Here is a 14,214-nt window from a genome sequence, read left to right on the forward strand (position 1 = left end):
GAAGCTTAAACTACACGGCCAATATCCGCGGAGACTTGATACTCGACGGATTCGAGCCCCTGCCTTGTGCGCCACACGGTCACGATGAGTATGATTTAGCTCTACCATCAGACAGTGTTCAGGGGATCACACCGGCAACCGCTCTGACCCTCAATTCGGAACCAGTTGCCCCATCCATGGACGGGTGGATAGACCCCGCCACGGAGGCCACACTCTCATCGGCGATCAAGCTGAGTATCGACCTCACCCTTCACGAGAGTAGTGACGCCGAACTGCCGGATTCCTCCCCGGCCACGGACTCCGAACCGCCTGCGCCCGTGCCTATCGAATCCGATTGGGCGCCGATCATGGAGTTTACCTCCGCGGATATTTTTCAGCACTCGCCCTTCGGCGCCATACTGAACTCATTAAGGTCTCTCTCCTTGTCAGGAGAATCCTGGCCAAACTATGTCCGGTAGGATTGGGATGCGGATGATGAAGAAATTCGCCACCCACCCACCACCCACTTAGTAGACACTGTCGACAACTTAACCGACATGGTCGACTTCGACTGCGAAGACATCGAAGGTATGGACGATGATGCGGGAGACAAAGAGGAACCACTGCCCACAGGGCACTGGACAGCCACCTCATCATATGATATATACATGGTGGACACACCCAAAGAAGGCAATGGCGACGAGACAGCGGAGGATGACCCCTCCAAGAAGCAACCCAAGCGCCCACATCAGCGGCGCCGCTCTAAGTCTCACCAAAGCAAAAGCGGTGACACCGGCACAGGAGATAATACCACTCCAGACAGTGCCGAAGATGACAACAATCCCCTCGAGCAAGATTTAGGGCAGGAGGATGGAGAAGCCATCCATCCAGAGAGAGCGGCAGATGGAGAGGTGGAGGATGATAATTACATGCCTCCCTCCGAAGACAAGGCAAGCCTCAACGATGACGAATTCGTCATGCCTGAGGATCTCGTCGAACAAGAGCGCGTCAAGCGCCGGCTTATAGCCACGGCAAATAGCCTGGAGAAAAAGCAACAACAGCTTCAAGCTGATCAGGATTTGCTAGCTGACAGACGAACTGAAGTCCTTGCGGCCGAGGAATATAAACTCGAACGCCCCTCCAAGAGTTACCCAAAGCGTAGGTTGCTACCCCGACTGGAGGAGGAAGCACTCAAACCTACATCTCCATCATATGATGCGGCTGACCGGCCACCTCGTGGACGCGACAGAGAGGCATTTCAGCCAAAAACTCAGCCCGCACCCCGACGCCACTCAAATAAAAATGACAAGGCACGGGGAAACATGCTAGACCTGCGAGACATATTGGAGGACAAAGAAAAACATGCAAGATTGATCTATGGGTCACGAGGGTGCGCCACTATGCGAGACGATAACCGTCATGCCGGATACAGTAAAAGTAAATCCGGCCGGGCCGAACACAGCGGGCAAGACTCATTTGAGCTGCGTCGCGATATAGCCCAGTACAGAGGCGCCGCACACCCCCTATGCTTCATAGACGAAGTAATGGATCACCAAATCCCAGAGGGTTTCAAACCCGTAAATTTCGAATCATACGACGGCACAACAAATCCCACGGTATGGATCGAGGATTTCCTCCTGCACATCCACATGGCCCACGGTGATGATCTACACGCCATCAAATACCTCCCACTCAAGCTCAAAGGACCAGCTCGGCATTGGCTCAACAGCTTGCCAGCAGAGTCCATTGGCTGTTGGGAAGATCTGGAGGCCGCATTCCTCGACAACTTCCAGGGCACTTATGTGCGACCGCCAGATGTCGATGACTTGAGCCACATAATTCAGCAACCAGAGGAATCGGCCAGGCAATTCTGGACACGGTTCCTAACAAAGAAGAATCAAATCGTCGACTGTCCGGATGCAGAGGCCCTAGCAGCTTTTAAGCATAACATCCACGACGACTGGCTCGCCCGGCACCTTGGCCAGGAAAAGCCAAAATCTATGGCAGCCCTCACAACACTCATGACCCGCTTTTGTGCGAGAGAAGACAGCTGGCTGGTTCATAGCAGTAACATATCAAAGAACCATGGTACTTCGGATACCAAGGATGGCAATAGTAGGTCACGTCGCAACAAACACAAGCGCCGCATTAACAGCGACAATATAGAGGATATGGCAGTCAATGCCGGATTCAAAGGCTCTAAACCTGTTCAGCAGAAAAAGCCATTTAAAAGAAGCACTCCGGGCCCGTCCAGTTTGGACCGTATACTCGATCGCTCGTTTCAAATACATGGCACCCCCGACAAGCCAGCCAACAACACCAACAAGGATTGTTGGGTGTTCAAGCAGGCCGGCAAGTTAAATGCCGAAAACAAAGATAAGGGGTCGCATATCGGTGACGAGGAGGAGCCCTGGCAGCTGAACACTGGAGGACAGAAGAGGTTCCCCCCACAAGTGCGGATGGTGAACATGATATACGCAACCCACATCCCCAAGAGGGAGCGGAAGCGTGCGCTAAGGGACGTATATGCATTGGAGCCAGTCGCCCCAAAGTTAAACCCATGGTCCTCTTGCCCGATCACTTTCGATCGCAGGGACCACCCCACTAGTATTCGTCATGGCATTTTCGCTGCACTGGTCCTAGACCCAATCATTGACGGATTTCACCTCACTCGAGTCCTTATGGATGGCGGCAGCAGCCTGAACCTGCTTTATCAGGACACAGTGCGCAAAATGGGTATAGACCCCTCAAGGATCAAACCCACAAAAACGAACTTCAAAGGCGTCATACCAGGTGTAGAGGCCCATTGCACAGGCTCAGTGACACTGGAAGTGGTCTTCGGATCCCCGGATAACTTCCGAAGCAAGGAGTTAATATTCGATATAGTCTCGTTCCACAGTGGCTATCGTGCACTGCTCGGGCGAACCGCATTTGCGAGATTCAATGCGGTACCGCATTATGCATACCTCAAGCTCAAGATGCCAGGACCTCGGGGGGTCATCACAGTTAATGGAAACACAAATCGCTCTCTCCGCACGGAGGAGCACACTGCAACCCTCGCAGCAGAAGCGCAAAGCAGCCTCTTAAGGCAATCCACTAGTTCGATGAATAAGGACCCGGACACCTTCAAGCGCGCCCGAAGTAATCGGCAGCAAGACCGCCTGGCACGTTCCGAGATCGCATAGCAATGCGGCCCCCACCCCAGTACCAGCCAAACGGCAAAATCCGTGCCACATGTACATAATTACGCATTAAAAATACCATGGGAACAGGTGGGCAGGGGGGCACGACTATGGCACGCCCCAAGACGCGGCTCAACCGCACTAGGGGCTTCCCGCTTTGTTATTTTTCTCTCTTTTAGGACCTTAATCTCTAGAAACCCTATCCGGCAGTATGATTGCCGAATACATGATGCAGCAACCAAGGAGGCAGAAAGCTATGTCGCACCATGGAACTCCCAGGTGGTCTCTGACAACAAGTGAAATACTCGCTCTAAATACCATTCCTCAGCTTGCCCTTAGAGGGGACATGTCAAATAGTCCTACTTTTTGCTTACCACACCACTTGTATCATTCTGCTTTAACGCACCTTTTTGAATAAACAATGCATAGCACTAGACTATTATCACATTCTTTATTCTTCTTTTTTTATATATACATATGTTCATTCATGACATCCAGCACCTGTACACTGTGGTACGGCCAATACGCTAGGGGCTTAAGCATACCCCATAATACGGCGTGAGATGTCCGAACACTTTAGACAGTGCGGCACCCCGAACTTATAGCATTATATGCATCAGCTCTGAAACATTTCTTGGGTCAATAGTTGGGTTTGTCCGGCTCCCATGTTTTGGTACCTTACGTTCTGCTATATCGGCTAAGGTAGCACTGGGAGAACTACTGCGATTGTGCCCCGGTTCAGCTAGGCTAAGCACCTCAGTAGAGAAAGCTAAAATTGACTGTCATGATAAGGCGAGAGACTGGTCGCTTTTCGAGAGGATTCGAGTCCCTAAAGACTTATGCCGCTTAGAGCGAGGAGTCGGCTTTGTCCGGCACAAGGCGTGTATAGCGCCCCAAATTCGGCCTTCCGAATACTAGGGGCTTCACCAAAATTTAAAATTATAAAATTCTATGGCTAAGTGAGAATGATAAAGCATTATAGTCTGATTGCCTTGTTCGTTACGTTGAGCACCTCCCTCGAAGGACCCAAAAATGGGAACAAGAGTGCTTAGGTTTATCCCGAACACCCGAGCACTCGTGGCATGGGGGCAGAAGCCGACGACTAGCCATCTCTCAGATTTGATAAGAAGTCGAACAGAAGGTAATATTTTAAATTCAAGCAAGCGTTGCATAGCGCATATGAACAAGCTTTCATACCACAGGATCACACGAGCAAGTTCATTCAAATATTGCATCTTTCGCACACTCGTCCGCTACAAGACGAGCACCCTTCAGGACACCTTCATAATACATCTCGGGGTGGCGATGCTCCTTGCCCTGCGGCGGCCCCTCCTTCACCAGCTTCTCGGCGTCCATCTTGGCCCAGTGCACCTTCGCAAAGGCAAAAGCCTGGCGTGCACCCTCGATGCAGACGGACCTCTTGATAACTTCGAGCCGTGGGCAGGCATCCACAAGCTGCCTCACCAGGCCGAAGTAGCTGTTGGGAAGGGCGTCGCCAGGCCACATCCGGACTATAAAGCCCTTCATGGCCTATTCAGCCGCCTTGTGCAGCTCAACCAGTTGCTTCAGCTGATCGCTCATAGGCATCGGGTGTTCGGTCCTAGTATACTGAGACCAGAACAGCTTCCTGTCGAGCTTCCCTCCTCGGCCTGGTAAAACTTTGCGGCATCCGACACGCTGCGGGGCAAATCTGTGAATACTCCTGGAGAGCTCCGGACTCGGGTAAGTAACAAGTAATTTACTTTCACATGCTTGCTTTGCATATTGAATGCCTTACCCGCCGCCATCTTCCTGCTTCAATCTCCTGGAGGGCCTTTTGGGCTTTAGCCTTGGCATTCTTTGCACTCTCAAGGGCCGTGGCAAGCTCAGACTCTCGCGTCTTCGAGTCAAGCTCCAATGCCTCGTGCTTCGTCACGAGAGCTTATAGCTCTTGCTGCACCTCGCCCACCCGTGCTTCTTGCTTTTCCCGCTCGGTGCGCTCCTGGGCCGCTTTGTTTTTGGCCTCGGACATCGCTTGCTTCAGGGTCGCCACTTCGGTCATGTCCCCAGGCAAATTCATGATGATCCTGTCATTTTGCAATCGCATCTTATATATATATATACTAGGTATTACTTACCTTTGTTCTCCTCGAGCTACCTCTTAGCAAGGCCGAGCTCTTTCTCGGACCCCTCGAGGTCCTGCTTCAGTGCGGCGACCTCTGCAGTCAGTGCGGCAGAGGTCAGCAGCGAAGCCTGCATACGCATATAGACATACTTATACTAGACTCCTGCAGATATTATTTGATCCTCTATTCGGATTTTCTTTGTGAACACCAAACAGAGCATCAGGGCTACTGTCTATGCGGTAATATTTTTCCTATATTTTAAATACCTACCTCAAAGCCTGTTAGAAGGCTGGCACAGGCTTCAGTCAGTCCGCTCTTGGTGGACTAAACCTTCTGGATCACCGCACTCATAATAGTGCGGTGCTCTTCATCGATTGAAGCGCCGCGAAGCGCTCCCAGCAGGTTGTCTGGTGCTTCTGGATGGACAGAGGTCACCGGCACGGGCGTCTTACCCCTTTTGGAAGGGGGCCGCCTTCCCGAGTCCGGAACCACTGGAGGTTCCGGCGCGGTGTTCGACTGAGAGCCGAACTTGGAGCCCCTGGGAGCCTTGCTCCCTTTGCTCATGGAGTCCTGAAGGTTGCCTTGAGCCGCCTCCGGGACTGTCTTCCCCCGGCTCGGTGCCCCTTGAGAAAATACCTCGGCATTGTTCGTAGGGCAAGGGGAGGAGGCGGTCGGAAGTGGATCGCTATCCATATCCAACGAATCCAAGGAGCCGTCCGACGAGGATACGTCGATACGGGCTTGGGGTGGTCTGCATAATCATATTCGGCGTTAGGAGAAGCAGTGCGACAAAGGTATGCTATGACTTACTCCGGTATCCGAATACTTACGACTTCGCCAGGGGCTTGGCCCTGAGCAGCCACTCGTCTTCGCCTTCGGCGGCGGTGGTGGAGCAGTCCGGAAGGAGAGTCCTTCCTTTCTTGGACCCTTCGGCCTCCCCGGTTGGGGCGGCCTTCCTTTTCTTGTCTCCCCCGGCTGGAGGGGGGCATCTTTATCTCCCCTGTCAAAGGCATGGGAGCTCAGACCCCGCACGTGGTTAAGCCATGGGAAATAAATATCCTACCAGATGTACAGAACTTAACGGATTCGCAGGGCGCTTCGCGCTTAGTCCGCGGTCCTCAGTGAGAGAGGGAGGGACCTCGGCGCCCTTGAACAGCACCCTCTAGACGTCTTTGTGCGTCGTGTCGAAGAGCTTGCTTAGAGTCTGGTGCCAGGCCGGGTCGACCTCCCACAAGTTGAAATCCCGTTGTTGACACGGGAGGATCCGGCGGAAGAGCATGACCTGGACTATGTTGACAAGCTTAAGTTTCTTGCTTGTCATGTTCCGGATACACTTCTGGAGTCCGTCCAGCTCCACCGATGAACCCCAGGACAGGCCCGTCTCCTTCCAGGAAGTGAATCGCGTGGGGATTCCGGATCGAAACTCGGGGGCCGCCACCCAGTTGGTGTCGCGTGGCTCGGTGATGTAGAAGCACCCCGATTGCCACCCTTTTACGGTCTCCACGAAGGAGCCCTCGAGCCATGCAACGTTGGGCATTTTGCCCACCATGGCTTCGCCGCATTCCGCTTGTTGGCCGCCCACCACCTTCGTCTTGATATTGAAGGTCTTTAACCATAGGCCAAAGTGGGGCCAGTTGCGGAGGAATGCCTCGCACACGACGATGAACGCCGAGATGTTGAGGATGAAGTTCGGGGCCAGATCATGAAAGTACAGCCCATAATAGAACATGTGGCCGCGGACAAATGGATGGAGGGGAAACCCGAGTCTGCAGACGAAGTGGGGAAGGAAGACCACCCTCTCGTGAGGTTCTGGGGTAGGGATGACCTGCCCCACGGCTGGCAGCTGGTGCGCGATGTCCGCGTCTAATTATCCGGCTCCACGTAACTTTTTGATGTGCCCCTCCGTGACGGAGGAGGCCATCCACTTGCCTCCCGCTCCGGACATGTTTTGGAGAGAGTTGAGAAGGAGTATGCGGACTTGGGCGCTGGAGCTCGGGTGCGCAAGAATGGATGAGCAAGGAGGAAGAAGGCGTGGGTAGAAAATGTGAGATCTTATCCCTTTATAAGGGCAGACTAAACTATGCGCCCCCACTAGCCTGGTAAAACTCGCTTATCCACCAAGCGCTGTAATTGATGGCGCGGTTGGGTTACCCACGTCCGTATTGATGAGAATCCCGTAATAAGGGGAACACGATCTCTGCTTTGTAAAGACGTGTCAAAAAACAACCTCGCGTTATGTGCGGGGCTGGTTAAGGAAAAACAGTTCAAATAATTACCGGGCCATGGCGTGATGTCATGCTGCCAAAACATGTCAGCAGATTAGATTTGTGGAAATATTATTCTCTCTACGGTGGTATGTGGAACTTATTTTGCAGGGTCGGACACTATCCTTGTATTCAAACTCTTCTGTGGTGTATTCGGAGGAGGAACCCGCCTTGCAATGCCGAAGACAACACTAGGCGCCGGACTCATCGTCATTGAAGCCTGGTTCAGGGGCTACTGAGGGACTCCTGGATTAGGGGGTCTCCGGACTGCTGGACTATATCCTTTGGCCGGACTGTTGGACTATGAAGACATAAGATTGAAGACTTCGTCCCGTGTCCGGATGGGACACTACTTGGCGTGGAAGGCAAGCTAGGTAATACGGATATGTATATCTCCTCCTTTGTAACCGACCTTATGTAACCCTAGCCCCCTCCGGTGTCTATATAAACCGGAGGATTTTAGTCCGTAGGACAACATACAATCATACCATACGCTAGCTTTTAGGGTTTAGCCTCTCCGATCTCGTGGTAGATCAACTCTTGTACTACTCATATTATCAAGAATAATCAAGCAGGACGTAGGGTTTTACCTCCATCAAGAGGGCCCGAACCTGGGTAAAACATCGTGTCCCCTGCCTCCTATTACCATCCGCCTTAGATGCACAGTTCGAGACCCCCTACCCGGGATCCGCCAGTTTTGACACCGACAACATGCTTCACCGCAAGTCTGTATAAAACCATATGCTTTGATCACTTTATCAAAGCATATATTCCAACTCCGAGATGCTTGCACCGGTCCATAGATGGATCGCTGGAGCTTGCTTACTTTGTTAGCACCTTTAGGATCGAAAAAACCTTCTGGTTGCATCATATACAACTCTTCTTTAAGAAATCCATTAAGGAATGCAGTTTTGACATCCATTTGACACATTTCATAAAATGCGGCAACTGCTAACATGATTTGGGCAGACTTTTAAGCATCGATACGAGTGAGAAAATCTCATCGTAGTCAACACCTTGAACTTGTTGAAAATATTTTCATGACAATTCGAGCTTTGTATATAGTAACACTACTATCAGCGTCCATCTTCCTCTTGAAGATCCATTTATTATCAATGACTCACCGATCATCGAGCAAGTCAATCAAAGTCCATACTTTGTTTTCATACATGGATCCTATCTCAGATTTCATGGCTTCAAGCCATTTCAAGGAATTTGGGCTCATCATCGCTTACTCATAGTTCGTAGGTTCGTCATGGTCAAGTAACATGACCTCCAGAACAGGATTACCGTACCACTCTTGTGCGGAACGTATTCTGGTTGACCTACGAGGTTCGGTGGTAACTTGATCTGAAGTTTCATGATCATCATCATTAACTTTCTTACTAATTGGTGTAGGAATCACTAGAACCGGTTTATGTGATGAACTACTTTCCAATTCGGGAGAAGGTACAATTACCTCATCAAGTTCTACATTCCTCCCACTCACTTCTTTCGAGAGAAACTTCTTCTCTAGAAAGGATCCATTCTTAGCAACGAATATCTTGCCTTCAGATCTGTGATAGAAGGTGTACCAAACAGTTTCCTTTGGGTATCCTATGAAGACGCATTTCTCCGATTTGGGTTTGAGCTTATCAGGTTGAAACGTTTTCACATAAGCATCATAGCCCCAAACTTTAAGAAACGACAGCTTAGGTTTGTTGCGAAACCACAGTTCATATGGTGCCGTCTCAATGGATTTAGATGGTGCCCTATTTAACGTGAATGCAGCTGTCTCTAATGCATAACCCCAAAACGATAGTGATAAATCGGTAAGAGACATCATAGATTGCACCATATCTAATAAAGTACGGTTATGACATTCGGACACACCATTACGCTGTGATGTTCTATGTGGCATGAGTTGCGATACTATTCCGCATTGTTTCAAATGAAGACCAAACTCGTAACTCAAATATTCGCCTCCATGATCAGATCGCAAAAACTTTATTTTCTTGTTACGATGATTTTCCACTTCACTCTTGAATTCTTTGAACTTTTCAAATGTTTGAGACTTATGTTTCATCAAGTAGATATACTCATATCTGCTCAAATCATCTGTGAAGGTCAGGAAATGACAATACCCGCCGCGAGCCTCAACACTCATCGGATTGCATACATCAGTATGTATTATTTCCAATAAGTCAGTTGCTTGCTCCATTGTTCCCGAGAACGGAGTTTTAGTCATCTTGCCCACGAGGCATGGTTCGCAAGCATCAAATGATTCATAATCAAGTGATTCCAAAATCCCGTCAGCATGGAGTTTCTTCATGCGCTGTACACCAATATGACCTAAACGGTAGTGCCACATATAAGTTGCACTATCATTATTAACTTTGCATCTTTTGGATTCAATATTATCAATATGTATATCACTACGATCGAGATTCAATAAACCATTCACCTTGAGTGTATGACCTCAGAAGGTTTTATTCATGTAAACAGAATAACAATTATTCTTTGAGTTAAATGAATAACCATATTGCAATAAACATGATCCAATCATATTATGCTCACCGCAAACACCAAATAACATTTATTTTAGGTTCAACACTAATCCCGAAGGTAAAGCGAGTGTGCGATGGTGATCTTATCAACCTTGGAATCACTTCCAACACACATCGTCACCTCGTCCTCAACTAGTCTTTGTTTATTTTGCACCTCCCGTTTTGAGTTACTACTCTTAGCAACTAAACTAGTATCAAATACCGAGGGGTTTGCTATAAACACTAGTAAAGTACACATCAATAACATGTATACCAAATATACCTTTGTTCACTTTGCCATCCTTCTTATCCGCCAAGTATCTAGGGCACTTCCACTTCTAGTGACCATTTCCTTTGAAGTAGAAGCACTCAGTTTCATGCTTGGGTCTAGCTTTGGGCTTCTTCATGGGAGTGGCAACTTGCTTGCCATTCTTCTTGAAGTTCCCTTTCTTTCCCTTGCCCTTTTACTTGAAACTAGTGGTCTTGTCAACCATCAACATTTCTTCGTTGATTTCAGCATCACGAAGAGCTCGGGAATCATTTTCGTCATCCCTTGCATATTATAGTTCATCACGAAGTTCTAGTAACTTGGTGATAGTGACTATAGAACTCTGTCGATAACTATTTTATCTAGAAGATTACCTCCCAATTGATTCAAGTGATTGTAGTACTCAGACAATCTGAGTACATGCTCACTGGATGAGCTATTCTCCTCCATCTTGTAGGCAAAGTACTTGTCAGAGGTCTCATACCTCTCGACTCGGGGATGAGTCTGAAATACCAATTTCAGCTCTTAGAACATCTTATATGCTCCATGGCGTTCAAAACGTTTTTGAAGTCCCGGTTCTAAGTCGTAAAGCATGGCGCACTAAACTATCAAGTAGTCATCATACCGAGCTTTGTCAAACGTTCATAACGTCTTCATTTGCTCCAGCAATAATTATGTCACCTAGCGGTGCATCAAGGACATAATTCTTCTGTGCAGCAACGAGGATAATCCTCAGATCACGGATCCAATCCGCATCATTGCTACTATCATCTTTCAACATAGTTTTCTCTAGGAACATATCATAAATAAAACGGGGAGCTACATCGCGAGCTATTGATCTACAACATAGTTATGCAAATACTACCAGGACTAAGTTCATGATAAATTAAAGTTCAATTAATCATATTACTTAAGAACTCCCACTTAGAAAGACATCCCTCTAATCATCTAAGTGATCACGTGATCCATATCAACTAAACCATGTTCGATCATCACGTGAGATGGAGTAGTTTTCAATGGTGAACATCACTATGTTGATCATATCTACTATATGATCCATGCTCAACCTTTCGGTCTCAATGTTCCGAGGCCATATCTGCATATGCTAGGCTCGTCAAGTTTAACCCGAGTATTCTGCGTGTGCAAAACTGGCTTGCACCAGTTGTATGTGAACGTAGAGCTTATCACACCCGATCATCACGTGGTGTCTCAGCACGAAGAACTGCCACAACGGTGCATACTCAGGGAGAACACTTATAGCTTGACATTTAGTGAGAGATCATCTCATAATGCTACCACCGTTCTAAGAAAAATAAGATGCATAAAGGATAAACATCACATGCAATCAAATATAAGTGATATGATATGGCCATCATCATCTTGTGCCTTTCATCTCCATCTCCAAAGCACCGTCATGATCACCATCGTCACCGACTTGACACCATGATCTCCATCATCTTGATCTTTATCAATGTCTCGTCACACGGTCATGTCGCCAACTATTGCTTTTGCAACTATTTCTATCGCATAGCGATAAAGTAAAGCAATTGTATGGTGCTTGCATCTTATGCAATAAAGAGACAACCATAAGGTTCCTGCCAGTCTCCGATAACTTCAACAAAACATGATCATCCCATACAAAAATTTATATCTCATCACATCTTGACCATATCACATCACAACATGCCCTGCAAAAACAAGTTAGACGTCCTCTACTTTATTGTTGCAAGTTTTACGTGGCTGCTACGGGCTAAGCAAGAACCGTTCTTACCTACGCATTAGAAACCACAACGCGGTATAGTGATTGCTTTTTGATCTTCAGAAAGAACCCTGTTCATTGAATCCGATTCAACTAAAGCTGGAGAAACAGACACCCACTAGCCACCTGTGTGCGAAGCACGTCGATAGAATCAGTCTCGCGTAAGCATACGTGTAATGTCGGTCTGGGCCGCTTCATCCAACAATACCACCAAATCAAGAATCAAATAGTGACGGCAAGCAATATGTATATACCCACGCCCACAACTCCTTTGTGTTCTACTCGTGCATATAACATCTACGCACAAACCTGGCTCGGATGCCACTGTTGGGGAACGCAGTAATTTCAAAAAAATTCCTACACACACGCAAGATCATGGTGATGCATAGCAACGAGAGGGGAGAGTGTTCTCTACGTACCCTCATAGACCGTAAGCAGAACCGTTATGACAATGCGGTTGATCTAGTCGTATGTCTTCACGATCAACCGATCCCAGCACCGAAGGTATGACACCTCCGTGATCTGCACACGTTCGGCTCCGTGATGTCCCGCAAACTCACGATCCAATAGAGATTCGAGGGAGAGCTTCGTCAGCACGATGGTGTGATGACGGTGATGATGTTGCTACCGGAACAGGGCTTCGCCTAAGCACTGCTACGATATGACCGAGATGGATTATGGTGGAGGGGGGCACCGCACATGGCTTGGAACAATCAACTTGTGTGTTCTAGGGTGCCCCCCTGCCCCCATATATAAAGGAGCAAGGGGGGAGGCCGGCCGGCCCTAGTGGCGCCCAAGGAGAGGAGGAATCCTCCTCCTAGTAGGAGTAGGATTCATCCTTTCCTAGTCCTACTAGGAAGGAGGAAGGGGGAAGTAAATAGAGGGAGAGGGAGAGGGAAAGAGGGGCCGCGCCCCCTCCCCTAGTCCTATTCTGACTCCCCTTGGGGGCGGAGCCACCTCCTGGGCTGCTGCCCTCTCTCTCCCCTAAGGCCCACTTGAAGGAAATATGCCCTAGAGGCAATAATAAAGTTATAATTTATTTCCTTATATCATGATAAAAGTTTATTATTCATGCTAGAATTGTATTAACTGGAAACATAATACATGTGTGAATACATAGACAAACAGAGTGTCACTAGTATGCCTCTACTTGACTAGCTCGTTAATCAAAGATGGTTATGTTTCCTAACCATGGACAAAGAGTTGTTATTTGATTAATGGGATCACATCATTAATTGAATGATCTGATTGACATGACCCATTCCATTAGCTTAGCACCCGATCGTTTAGTATGTTGCTATTGCTTTCTTCATGACTTATACATGTTCCTATGACTATGAGATTATGCAACTCCCGTTTGCCAGAGGAACACTTTGTGTGCTACCAAACATCACAACGTAACTGGGTGATTATAAAGGAGCTCTACAGGTGTCTCCAAAGGTACATGTTGGGTTGGCGTATTTCGAGATTAGGATTTGTCACTCCGATTGTCGGAGAGGTATCTCTGGGCCCTCTCGGTAGTGCACATCACTTAAGCCTTGCAAGCATTGCAACTAATGAGTTAGTTGCGGGATGATGTATTACAGAACGAGTAAAGAGACTTGCCGGTAACGAGATTGAACTAGGTATAGGATACCGACGAACGAATCTTGGGCAAGTAACATACCGATGACAAAGGGAACAACGTATGTTGTTATGCGGTCTGACCGATAAAAGATCTTCGTAGAATATGCAGGAGCCAATATGAGCATCCAGGTTCCGCTATTGGTTATTGACCGGAGACGTGTCTCGTTCATGTCTACATTGTTCTCGAACCCGTAGGGTCCGCACGCTTAAGGTTACGATGACAGTTATATTATGAGTTTATGCATTTTGATGTACCGAAGGTTGTTCGGAGTCCCGGATGTGATCACGGACATGACGAGGAGTCTCGAAATGGTCGAGACATAAAGATTGATATATTGGAAGCCTATGTTTGGATATCGGAAGTGTTCCGGGTGAAATCGGGATTTTACCAGAGTACCGGGAGGTTACCGGAACCCCCCGGGAGGTATATGGGCCTTAGTGGGCCTTAGTGGAAGAGAGGAGAGGTGGCCAGAGATGGGCCGCGCGCCCCTCCCCCCTTGGTCCGA

General features: G+C 48.3%; 1 protein-coding gene across 1 annotated transcript in view; it reads left to right on the top strand.

The window, feature by feature from the left end:
- Positions 1 to 536: 536 nt before the first annotated feature.
- Positions 537 to 14,214, top strand: part of LOC119316119 (protein CUP-SHAPED COTYLEDON 1-like) — a 24,742-nt gene continuing 11,064 nt past the window's right edge. Inside the window, exon 1 of the mRNA XM_037590475.1 lies at positions 537 to 567. Within this exon, the coding sequence (XP_037446372.1) occupies positions 537 to 567 (31 nt within the window). The remainder of the gene's footprint in view (positions 568 to 14,214) is intronic.

This window comes from Triticum dicoccoides, chromosome 6A, assembly GCF_002162155.2.
Source record: "Triticum dicoccoides isolate Atlit2015 ecotype Zavitan chromosome 6A, WEW_v2.0, whole genome shotgun sequence".
Classification (NCBI taxonomy): domain Eukaryota; kingdom Viridiplantae; phylum Streptophyta; class Magnoliopsida; order Poales; family Poaceae; genus Triticum; species Triticum dicoccoides.